The sequence below is a fragment of the Takifugu rubripes genome, chromosome 20, assembly GCF_901000725.2.
Source record: "Takifugu rubripes chromosome 20, fTakRub1.2, whole genome shotgun sequence".
In the NCBI taxonomy this organism is placed as follows: Eukaryota; Metazoa; Chordata; class Actinopteri; order Tetraodontiformes; family Tetraodontidae; genus Takifugu; species Takifugu rubripes.
The window spans coordinates 8,529,948-8,540,650 of record NC_042304.1 but is presented as its reverse complement, the minus strand read 5'-3'; the positions used below and the strand labels follow the sequence as shown (position 1 = coordinate 8,540,650).

The window sequence follows — 10,703 nt, the reverse complement described above, 5'->3', positions numbered from 1 at the left end:
ACATTATGATATTGCCATTTATTTTAATATAATCAATTAGATATTCGGTAAATTTAATGTCAGGGATATGAGTCAACTTGTTCAAATTTTTAAACCCAACAATGACCTTCTTCATTTGAAAACTGTATCCAGGAGACCACAATTTTTCTGTCTTCAGGAATTTCTGTCCATTACCTTTAAAGGAAACTATGACGTGTAAAGAAAAGAAAATCTTGTTCAGTCATCTGAGGACTTAAAACTTCTTTCCTTTATGAAGTCTGTTGAAACGCCACATATTTTCCTTTCTCAAACGCTTCCAGTATTCCCACGTATCTGCATCTAACTCATGGAGCTTCTTTACTGCTCCCAGGTTCAACTGGAACAACCTGCACAAATAAAAAAACATGCAGAAGCAATCAAACACACAGAAACAATGTGGTTCTGTGTTCATGTGTTGCTATCGAGCTGGAGTAATTGCCAACAGAGTAACAGAAATTTAAACAATGAGGAGCACAATACTAAAGAGGAACCTGTTGCAGGTTTGGAGCATAGAAACAGCAACATATTGTCTGGCATCACATTTATTTCTTTATTATGCTGGAAGAGGCAGCCTCACTTTCTTTTACTTATATGGGTTTGAGCTGCAGGGACTGAACGTGTCCCTGTTTTGGTGAAGAACACGTCTTTAATTGATGTGTAAGTAAAAAGATTAATCTCGAAGTTAAAAATAGAAATATAGAAAATCAACTGAAATATAACAGGCCTGTGCACTCACCACTCGGGATATTGATCTGGTGGTTTTAGCATTGGGTCTTCTCCTTGCTTGAAAACATTCACTCCTACTGCATAAGTAGTAAGTCTGACCGGGTCTTTACACACTTCTGGACCTTTCAGCTCTTCTTTAACCATGAATTTGCCTTTCCCTTTGGCAGCTGCAAAGACAATGATCGTATTCATTGAATCTTCCAACACAAGCCTGCAGTCTGTCACCACATAAATATCGATTAAGGTGCATGAAATAAATATTAAGGATTTTCCCAGTGCAAAAACAGTTATAGAGTAACATGTTACTAAGCATTCTGTAGATACATCACAACAATTGTATACATTGTTTAGCTTAAAATGACCAAGATACAAATGTGAATTAACGTGAATGTCGTCTGTACTCACCAACTTTCTTAGCGTATCCGCATGTCTGTACTCTGTTTAAAACGGCCGTCGGACACAACACAGTTGTTGGGTTGGTATTAATGCATCTGCTAACTGTGATTATTCTAAATAAACAGGACCCTGACATTTTTAGAGTTTTGTAACTACATAACACCAGACCACGATTTGACATTCACAGTTCCACTTCCGATTTCTACCTCGAGTTTTGGCTTCGTGACAATTATTTACTGCCACCTACAGGGAAGGCGGATTAACTGCAGCGAACCAGGTTTATACCTGCGACGTATTTGTAAGATTTTTATGACAATAGAGACATGTTTAAACTCAAAGTTTTTTCCACACAATACTTTATTTGCATGTATATTTTGAATGGAGATATTCCTAAGAGTCCCGTGTCCATTCCTCCCCAGCCAGCAGGTGGCAGCAGCACCGCGCTGAGTGTTTCAAAGTAAAACGATCAGAAGAAAACAAACGGCATCCTGAAAATGTCGGAGTACGGGACGGTCCAAAAAAGTGCTCTAAAACTGAAAGGTGTGGGAGATATTTCAGCCGGGAAGAAGTAAGTGTTGGGGTACTTCGCTTTAGTTTTCGTAAGACTTAATATTATATTGTCAGACGAGCGCTCGTTATCTCGGACTTCAAAAATGGCTCATTGCCTGTTTGGTTAGCTCGTTCGCTAACGCTAAGATAAAAACATCGCGGCTAAAATTCATTAAAAATGTCCGAACGACGTTTTTTGACCAGTGTTTAATCAATACGTGTGTGGGAAAGTGATGAAACGGTCTTGTATAGTGTCGCGACCTTTTGAACTATTGTAAAGCACTTTAACACCATGCAGTATGTTAGCAACATTAGCAAGGGGAAATGTTGGACGCTTATTTTCCTTTTATACATTCCCAATCTAGCTTGATAGGCAGTCCAATTCAGAACATCACCCAACAACAGCTATGACACCTGAAAATGATCAGAATACATTGTTTAGCATAGGCATTTGTCGCCGTCATTTTGACGATAGATTTGTGAACAAGGACCTGATATCCATTATTCCATGTGTTTCCCAGGAAGAAGAAGAAGGATAAGGAGAAAAAGCGTCACCTGGAGGAGGTGGAGATGAGCCAAAATGATGAAGAGGTGAAAACCAAGAAAACCTTTCTTGCCAAAAGGACACCAGCACAAGTTGCTTTTGATAAAACGCAAGAGAAAAGGGTAAGCCACGTTTGACATGTGAAGTGTTGAAATTAATTGTAGACTTGGTAGGAGTAATTGAAAAGGTTCTTAACTACTTTCCCCAAATCTCAGTTTAGACGCAAGAGCACGTCTTTATCCTAACAATACTACATAAATTCAAAATAGATATTGTGATATGAAGTATTTGTATATTATTGACCGCAACATTGCTGAGAAAGTCATATTTAAGATCACTCTGCTCCACATGCATTTAAGACCAGAAGAATAATCCCAGTTATTGTCGTATTCAGTATTTATTTTCATGTTTGGAATTGCCAGGAACCTGTTATGTCATTCAGTAGTAAATGTATTGTTTTATTTCATTTCCTTACAGCAAATGGAAAGGATTTTGAAGAAGGCATCCAAGACACACAAACACAGAGTAGAGGTGAGTTATGAATTCAGATGTGTGAAAACCCATTTTTACATTAATGAAAATTGTCGTTGCAACATTGAAACGCAGAGCCCAAAAAAGCTGGCAGTAACCAAAAAAACATACAATAAAAGAGTAAAGTCTTCCTTAACATGGATGATGTCTTTGGAACATAACTGTATGCTGCAAAATGTGAGTTATTCTTATATTATCATTTTTTGGGGGGGGGTTGCAGGATTTCAATCGCCACCTGGACAACCTGACTGAGCATTATGACATTCCCAAAGTCAGCTGGACCAAATAGAGGAGGAACTTTTTTTTCGTGGTCGAAGGTTTTGAACATTTACGTATTTAAAGTCATTTATTGTATTTTTTGGTGGTGTGCTCAATAAACGCTGATAAGATAAAGCATTTTTAAGGCTTCATTTAAGGTAGGGTGACTAGATTTGTATTCATATTAGTATTAAACGGTAAAATAATTAAAGGTCCAAATCCAGAACATAGTATCTTTTTAATTGATACATATTTCAACTTGAATGCTGCACAAATGGCACGTGCTGTAAGACAAAATGTTTCTGTGTGTAGTCCGAGTTCACTTTGGCCCCAGCATGTCACTGGGCTTCACCCACTGATCGAACTGCTCCTCGGTCAGGTAGCCCAGCTCCACGGCCACGGCCTTCAGCGTGGAGCCCCTTTTGTGAGCCGTCTTGGCGATGGTGGCTGCTTTGTCGTAACCGATGTGCTCGTTGAGGGCAGTGACCAACATGAGGGACTCGTTCATGAGTTTGTCGATCCTCTCCGTGTTGGCCTGGATCCCCACCACACAGTTGTTGGTGAAGGACACGGACGCGTCGCCGAGCAGCTGGGCCGAGTTCAGCACGTTCTTGATGATCATGGGCTTGAACACGTTCAGCTCAAAGTGTCCGTTGCTTCCTCCGATGGTCACCGCGACGTGGTTGCCCATCACCTGGGCCGCGACCATGGTCATGGCTTCACACTGGGTGGGGTTGACCTTTCCTGGCATGATGCTGCTTCCAGGCTCATTCTCCGGTAAGATGAGCTCTCCCAGGCCCGAGCGGGGTCCTGACCCCAGGAAGCGGATGTCGTTGGCAATCTTCATCATGCTGACCGCCACCGTGTTCAGCGCTCCACTCAGCTCCACCAAAGCGTCATGGGCCGCCAGAGCTTCAAACTTATTGGGAGCCGTCACGAACGGCAGGCCCGTGAGAGAGGAGACCGTGGCCGCCACTTTCTCTGCAAAGCCAATCCGGGTGTTGAGGCCCGTCCCCACCGCTGTGCCTCCAGCTGCCAGCTCGTAAACCCTGGGCATGGCAGATTTCACCCTCTGGATGCCGTACTTCACCTGCTGCACGTACCCCCCGAACTCCTGCCCCAGAGACAGCGGCACGGCGTCCTGCGTGTGCGTGCGCCCGATCTTGATGATGTCTTTGAATTCTTCAGATTTGGCAGCCAGCGCGTCGTGCAGGGTCTGCAGGCCGGGGAGCAGGACTTGGTGGATCTCTGTGGCTGCAGCAATATGCATGGCGGTGGGGAACGTGTCGTTGGAGCTCTGGCTCTTATTGACGTGATCATTGGGGTGGACCGGATCTTTGGAACCGAGTGTACCCCCGAGGATCTCTATGGCTCTGTTACTGATTACCTCGTTCACGTTCATGTTGCTCTGAGTCCCCGAACCAGTCTGCCACACCACCAGAGGGAAATGATCGTCCAGTTTCCCGGCTGAAACCTCGTCCGCAGCTTGGATGATTGCGCCTGCTATCTTTGGATCTAGACCATAATCCTTGTTCACCTCGGCAGCCGCCCTCTTCAGGATACCGAAGGCTTTGATAACTTGGATCGGCATTCTCTCGCTCGGCCCCCCTATCTTGAAGTTCATGGTGGATCTGACAGTCTGGGCACCATAATACTTGTCCGCCGGGACCTTGAGCTCACCAAACGTGTCCCGCTCCAGCCTGTACTCCGAACTGGCCATTCTAGACGTGCAGATCAGGCGCCGAGAGTTGACAGCGAGCTTTTCTAAAGTCAGGCGGTTGCAATTTAGCTGCCGGACGGCTTTCAAAGACCGAAACATGGCTTCTTATTTAGAGGTGATCGTGTGGGAGGTCAGGGCAGCCGTGCACGATGTAATTTGTCATTGGGCAGATAGGAAATTGTTCATGCGCCACGCAATGGCAAGGCCGGAGAGGCGGGACTTCCGGTGTAGACGACGTATCAGCTATAGAGCCGTCAGGACTCGTCCGGATCGGTGAAGCGCCGTAAGAGACGCAAATCGATTTCCGGTTTACACCCCAAATAAATTTTACATCGTACGAGTTAAAAATCACACATCAACAATAACTACGATAATGGCATGCATTTATGTTGCATGTAGTTAACGCACCACAACCACTATGTATCACTAATTACATAAAATATTTGCTTTTATATTTCTGACACGGAGGGATAGTACATACTCCGTACACGAGCCATCCTATGATCATAATAGTGTTATTTGTAGGAACATGCAAATTATGCGTCCCCTTAATTTCAACTAGGAATGATTTATGACGGGCGAACGGGACGCAGGCTAAATTTACAAACTGCCGTGTTTCTTTAATTAGTGACACTATGCCGTGGACGGTAATGCAGCGTGAATTATGGCAATGTTTCATTTTCGATTTCCTAGAGCGTTATCAAGGTTTTGTTTTGAAAACTGTGAGCACCGGAAATGGCCGTTGCAGCTACCTTCACTCTGCTGTCGCCTCTCGCGGTATCGTTAGTATACTGTTAGCTTGTTAGCTAACTACACCGTTTCCAGGTTTCGTGTACACCTAAAAAAAAAGCAAACGAAGAGAGGCACGGAAAGGCTGCGCAGTTGAACACTTTCTAAATCCAGGCTGAACAGAGGAACTGGACAATGCCACACAACTTCCAGCCCGGAGACCTGGTCTTCGCTAAAATGAAGGGGTACCCCCACTGGCCAGCCAGGGTAAGCAAGTAGCAACATTAGCGTTAGCATCAGCCAGGAGGGGCGGAGGGGATGAGCTGCTGTGCATGGGACGCTATAGAAGCTTCTCTGCGTATCCTCGGTCTGCTCTCATAGTATATAGCACTCGCATATAACTTGCACGTACATATCGTGATGTTCTATCACATGTTCTCCTAAATATATTTGAATTCCAGCCGTTTAATAAGTAAGCAATTGGCCCATCATTAATTGATATACGACATTAGAGCTAATGGCATTTTGGCGTTTGTTGGTTTGCCTAGTAGTCTAGATAATCTTCCCCCTCGATTTAAGATGAACATAAACGTGCACTAGATACGAACGCTCAGATTTTTAAATGATGCTTGATTCCCACGACCCTAGTAGTTTCCCCTTCTTTTTCTGACTGGAGTGTCTTGTTTGTTTACAGATTGAAGACGTGGCTGATGGCGCAGTGAAACCTCCTCCAAATAAAATCCCAATTTTCTTTTTTGGCACACATGAAACGTGAGTGCAGACCCTAAATGTTATTCTGCAATAAGGACGTATCCTTCTCCTGCAAACTCAGCTGGCTGCAGAGTTATTCCCCGAGGGATATTTAGCTGCAGATCAGACTGACATTGATTTGCTGGTCCATACTCATGCACAATCTAAAATTTTATTTATCCCCTTTGTATGCTTGTCCTAACATTCTCAATGACTGCAGTCATATGAGTAATAAACACAAATAACATTTTCTGATGCAATTGTAAAAAACTTATTGAAAGATAACTGATAGATGGCATCGTTTTCCCCAGTAAGTATACAGAACTTTGATGTGGTGGCACCTGTAATGTCTGATTGTATCACTAGGTGGCACAGTTTGTTCCAGCCAACTATCACCAGTTTAAGGAGCTCAGTTACCGGTAGTTACATTTTCTATTTTCTGTTCAACAGGGCATTTCTTGCACCCAAGGACCTCTTTGCCTATGAAAAGTATCGCGACCGATATGGGAAGCCCAACAAAAGGAAGGGGTTCAATGAAGGCTTATGGGAAATCCAGAACAATCCACATGCGTCCTACAGTGCTCCACCTGCAGTAAGTTTTAATGATATCAAGAGGCAGCTATAAATCGCCCATATACAGTATATGAACATACATTTCTTGCCACATTTACTACCTCAATCCACATGGCTCATTTATCTGTTTAAGGGGCATTTTTAAAAACAAAGCAAATGTCAGCAAGTATATTACGAATGAGTTAAAGTTCCCCGTGGGCTGGCTGGATTTGGAGGATTTTTAATGGGCTCTGACAACTGCAGCGACTTCAAGTGAGGCATTTATATAAATCTTCTTATGGTTCATCCACAGCCAGCAAGCTCATCTGACAGCGAGGGCAGCAATGCCGGAGGAGGAGGCAGTGATGAGGATGATGACGAAGAAGAAGCAACTGTGCCTCAGAAAGCAGACTCGGGAAGTGACCTGGACTCAGATTCTGGGAGTGAAGACCAAAGAAGGGGTGGAGGAGTGAAACGAAAGCCAGCAGCTGCCAAAGTAACAACGTGCTTGCGAGTTTACAAAGATAATGTCTTAAACTTTCTAACAGCATTATAACAGTGTAACAGTCTTCGTTAGGAGTCCAGTAACAAAATAACACAATAATTGAAAATGAAAATGCAATTTAATGGCAGTTTATGTGTCTTTATAATGCGTTTATTGTGGCTTTTGAATTGTTATGATTCTGTTTCATTTTAGCGGCCGCCTCCTCCAAAAAAGGCTCGAGGCTCATCGAGTGATAGAAACGATGACAGTGGCTCTCCTTCTGAATCAGAACCAACCCCTTCAGAGTCTGACTCTGGCAAGAACAGCGACCAGGTAGGGGTACAGTTGTGATGGTGATCTAGCGCTGCTCGGATTGTAACTGATGATCTCTGGTTTGCTGTCGAAGGATTTCACTCCGGAGAAAAAAACGGTTGCTCGAGGAGCAAAGAAAACCGGAGGCAGAGGGAAGAAAAAGGTCGGCCTGTGTTGCACATCAGAAATGTTGTTGATAATGGTGGATTTTCTTTAATTCCATCGCTCTTTCTGTGTGATTACGCAGAAGGCCTCCTCCGACTCGGACTCTGGGTCGGGGTCAGATAAGAAGGGGATGGAGAGCGACTCGGAGGACGAGAAGCCTCGGCCAGCTCTATCGGGCTCCGAGTCTCAATCGGGCTCCAAGTCTGAGTCGGACTCTGATCCGCCTCCTCGGAAGGGACCACAGCCACGCAAGAATGGTGTGATCTCTTTTGATCTTAGTTAACGCAGTATTGTACAAAAACATTAAAAAAACCCATATGAATCAATTATATTACTCAAAATGCTACTATAAGTGCTGTTTGGTACTTTTTTTATCTCAATCACAGAGAAGCCGGCGCCAAAGCCTCGTGCACGGAAACCAAAGCCAGCCCCGGCAAAACGAGCAGCTTCGTCCTCATCCGACAGCGACAGGTGAAGCTGCCCTCAGAGCTTTTTTATCACAACACGACCCCGATCACATCCTGCTCTGAATGCCGAGCTTCACTCGTAAAAGGGATCTTTGTGTTTCTCTAAAGTGACAGTGAACCCGACACCATCAGCGAATGGAAGAAAAGGGACGAGGAGCGCAGGAGAGAACTGGAGGAGCGGAGGAAAAAGGAAGAGGCAGAGGAACTCCGGAGGCTACGGGAGAGGGAGAAGGAGGAAGATGAGAAGAAGAGGAAAGACAGGCGTAAGAAAGAGAGCGACAGTGACAGCAGCAGCAGCTCAGATGAAGGCGTCGATGATCACCCGCTGAAGAAGTCCAAGAAGCCCCCTCCACCCCCGATCCCCGCACCCTCCGACTCCGACTCCCCTCCTCCCTCTGAGGTATGAAGGCTTCCTCGTGTCAGTCAGGTGGGATCTAAAGACACATCCGACTAAAACTGTTAACCTGTCTGTTGTCAAAGGTAAAGAAATCATCCAAGAAGCTCGACAGCGAGAAGAAGGCAAGAATAAAGAAAGAGAAGGAGAGAAAGGAAAGAAAGGAAAAAGAGTTAAAAGAAAAGAAAGCCAGGCGGTCCGAGGAGAAATCTAAATCCAGGTGAAGGCACAGTAAAGAAAAAGAAGTGTGGAAACCTCATTAGAAGAGAATCATTAAAACTAAATGAGGTCCTTCTTCCCTTTCTTTTAGGTCTCAGCCTGAAACCAAACCAAAACGCAGATCAGAGAGGCCACCAGAGAAGAAAATCGAAAAGAAAAAGGGTTGGTTCTCCCGTTAACTACTGTGTTACGACTACTCCTCTTCAAGTACGCGTCCACAGGTGTAAACCAAGGATATGTGTCTGTTTGCAGAGTCGTCGCCAGAAGAGAAGCTGCAGAAACTCCACACAGATATAAAGTTTGCACTCAAAGTGGACAACCCCGTAAGAGCCGCTGTTCCGTCCAACTCCCCCTCGCTTCTGGTTGCATTACAGTCATTTTGTGTGCTCATTATCAGGACATCGAGCGGTGTCTACAAGCCCTGGATGAACTTGAGGCCGTGCCTGTAACCAGCCATATCCTCCAAAGGAACGCCGAAGTCATCGCCACACTGAAAAAGGTTCGGCGGCGGTTTCCGCCTCCATCTCTTCACTTTTTTCCATTATACTCTTCTTGAATTTCTTCTTCCGCTTTTTGGGGGCGATTTAGATCCGGCGGTATAAAGCCAGCACTGCCGTGATGGAAAAGGCCAGTGAGGTCTACAACAAGTTAAAACTACGCTTCGTCGGCAAGCTGGACGTGGTAGCCAAACCTAAATCCGAGGACAAAGACGCGGAGGATAACGAGGAGGGGAAAAACACAGGTTAAAGGTCACAAAAGTCTCCAGCACGGCTGTCGCAGCAATATACATATTTAATCTTCCGCCGTTGAATGTGTGCTTCCCAGACGCCGCTCCTGTGAACGGAGCCTCGGAACAGAAAACAGAGGAAATGGAAGACAAACCTAAATCTCCGCCTCCAGAGGAAAACGACGACAACAACGCCGCCTCAAGCCCCAACAGGTGAGCGCACTGTGAGCGCAGCACTGGCGCCTGAACCCACGCTAAAATGCTGACGGACTGACATTTCCCTGCAGACGGAGCCCGAGCAGCCCCGCAGAAGATCACACTCACACGTACGGCGAAGCAGACGGCTCCATCCCAGCAGAGACAGAAGCAGCTGTGGCAGAAAGCTGAAAGCCCCTGAAGCGTCACCGTCGTGGACCAAGAACTGAAGACTGCAGCCTCTCTGTGTGACGTCAGACTGCGCTCCGGCTTTTCCTACAGTACCTGTTACGTCATTGTAGATGTTTTGGACATTGTGTATGATAATGATCTCAAACCCGGAGGCCCCATTGCTCAAACTGCTTATCGGTGTAATAGTCTGTGGAGCTGAGCGACAACCCCCCCCCCCCAAGGCCCTTTTTTTGGTTTTCCTTTCAACACGACCTTCAGCCCGGCCCGGATTACTCCCCCAGACTGGGTTCTTCCATCTCCTGAACACATACTTCAGTTCTTCATGCCATATGTATATGAACGATCACAGCTTCAGCACTTCTGACTTTGGGGAAACGGAGCCAGATGTTCGTCTTTGGCTGTTCAAGTTCGCGCAACACCTGGATGCACCTGTTGGCGCCACTTTTTTTTGGTTTTTTTTTATAAAGGTTCTAATACATCACAAAGGCCTCTTGTATGTGTGCTCGGCATTGTGAGAGCGTTTGTATTTTCTTCGTTAAATGCCCGTCTTTGGTCTAGTTGTTCGAGTATGAAACATAAAGCCATTCACTGAGTTGTAAACTTATTTTTCAACGGCTTCAGAAACTTTTTTTTGTAGTCGCTAATGTTTGCCTGAACAGTTTTGTCTTCAACTATAACTGCTGTTGAGTAAACACCTAGCACAATAACCTCCCCGGTGTCCACTTTAATATAAATGAAGTTACTGTACAGCTGACAAACAAGTGACATCCATGTA

The 10,703-nt window shown here is 45.1% G+C and overlaps 4 protein-coding genes across 5 annotated transcripts; 2 read left to right on the top strand and 2 right to left on the bottom strand.

Moving 5' to 3' along the window:
* Window positions 1–9: 9 nt before the first annotated feature.
* mrpl54 (mitochondrial ribosomal protein L54) lies at window positions 10–1,372 on the bottom strand. The gene is made up of 3 exons (XM_003974155.3): window positions 1,150–1,372; window positions 755–911; window positions 10–365 (listed from the first exon to the last, which is right to left on the bottom strand). The coding sequence occupies exons 1-3, from the start codon at window positions 1,319–1,321 to the stop codon at window positions 233–235; spliced, it is 462 nt and encodes a 153-aa protein (XP_003974204.2). The 5' UTR covers window positions 1,322–1,372; the 3' UTR covers window positions 10–232.
* A 183-nt stretch (window positions 1,373–1,555) lies between these two features.
* Window positions 1,556–3,153, top strand: fam32a (family with sequence similarity 32 member A). Its single transcript, XM_003974127.3, has 4 exons — window positions 1,556–1,708; window positions 2,211–2,355; window positions 2,711–2,764; window positions 2,985–3,153. The coding sequence occupies exons 1-4, from the start codon at window positions 1,635–1,637 to the stop codon at window positions 3,051–3,053; spliced, it is 342 nt and encodes a 113-aa protein (XP_003974176.1). The 5' UTR covers window positions 1,556–1,634; the 3' UTR covers window positions 3,054–3,153.
* Window positions 3,154–3,241: 88 nt separating this feature from the next.
* Window positions 3,242–4,942, bottom strand: fh (fumarate hydratase). Its single transcript, XM_003974128.3, has one exon. It carries the CDS (start codon window positions 4,839–4,841, stop codon window positions 3,342–3,344), a length of 1,500 nt encoding a protein of 499 aa, XP_003974177.2. The 5' UTR covers window positions 4,842–4,942; the 3' UTR covers window positions 3,242–3,341.
* On the top strand, window positions 4,885–10,635 carry hdgfl2 (HDGF like 2). 2 transcript variants are annotated; one of them, XM_029828244.1, is made up of 16 exons: window positions 4,885–5,738; window positions 6,166–6,242; window positions 6,672–6,813; window positions 7,087–7,269; window positions 7,471–7,590; window positions 7,664–7,732; window positions 7,820–7,991; window positions 8,121–8,205; window positions 8,310–8,601; window positions 8,682–8,815; window positions 8,906–8,976; window positions 9,067–9,137; window positions 9,212–9,313; window positions 9,403–9,556; window positions 9,640–9,754; window positions 9,829–10,635. In XM_029828244.1, exons 1-16 carry the CDS (start codon window positions 5,667–5,669, stop codon window positions 9,926–9,928), a joined length of 1,959 nt encoding a protein of 652 aa, XP_029684104.1. In that variant the 5' UTR covers window positions 4,885–5,666; the 3' UTR covers window positions 9,929–10,635. The 2 variants fall into 2 exon arrangements, with proteins under 2 accessions (XP_029684104.1, XP_011613100.1); XM_011614798.2 differs by having other exon boundaries at window positions 4,888–5,738; window positions 7,817–7,991.
* The last annotated feature ends 68 nt before the right edge of the window (window positions 10,636–10,703 follow it).

Coding starts and splice junctions, on each gene's coding strand:
- mrpl54 (XM_003974155.3), bottom strand. CDS start 1,321: ATGTCAAATCGTGGTCTGGTGTTATGTAGTTACAAAACTCTAAAAATG. Junction 912..1,149: donor CGGATACGCTAAGAAAGTTG/GTGAGTACAGAC, acceptor TTGTCTTTGCAG/CTGCCAAAGGGAAAGGCAAA. Junction 366..754: donor CCAGATCAATATCCCGAGTG/GTGAGTGCACAG, acceptor TTATTTGTGCAG/GTTGTTCCAGTTGAACCTGG.
- fam32a (XM_003974127.3), top strand. CDS start 1,635: ATGTCGGAGTACGGGACGGTCCAAAAAAGTGCTCTAAAACTGAAAGGT. Junction 2,356..2,710: donor ATAAAACGCAAGAGAAAAGG/GTAAGCCACGTT, acceptor ATTTCCTTACAG/CAAATGGAAAGGATTTTGAA. Junction 2,765..2,984: donor CACACAAACACAGAGTAGAG/GTGAGTTATGAA, acceptor GGGGGGTTGCAG/GATTTCAATCGCCACCTGGA.
- fh (XM_003974128.3), bottom strand. CDS start 4,841: ATGTTTCGGTCTTTGAAAGCCGTCCGGCAGCTAAATTGCAACCGCCTG.
- hdgfl2 (XM_011614798.2), top strand. CDS start 5,667: ATGCCACACAACTTCCAGCCCGGAGACCTGGTCTTCGCTAAAATGAAG. Junction 5,739..6,165: donor ACCCCCACTGGCCAGCCAGG/GTAAGCAAGTAG, acceptor GTTTGTTTACAG/ATTGAAGACGTGGCTGATGG. Junction 9,557..9,639: donor CGAGGAGGGGAAAAACACAG/GTTAAAGGTCAC, acceptor TGTGCTTCCCAG/ACGCCGCTCCTGTGAACGGA.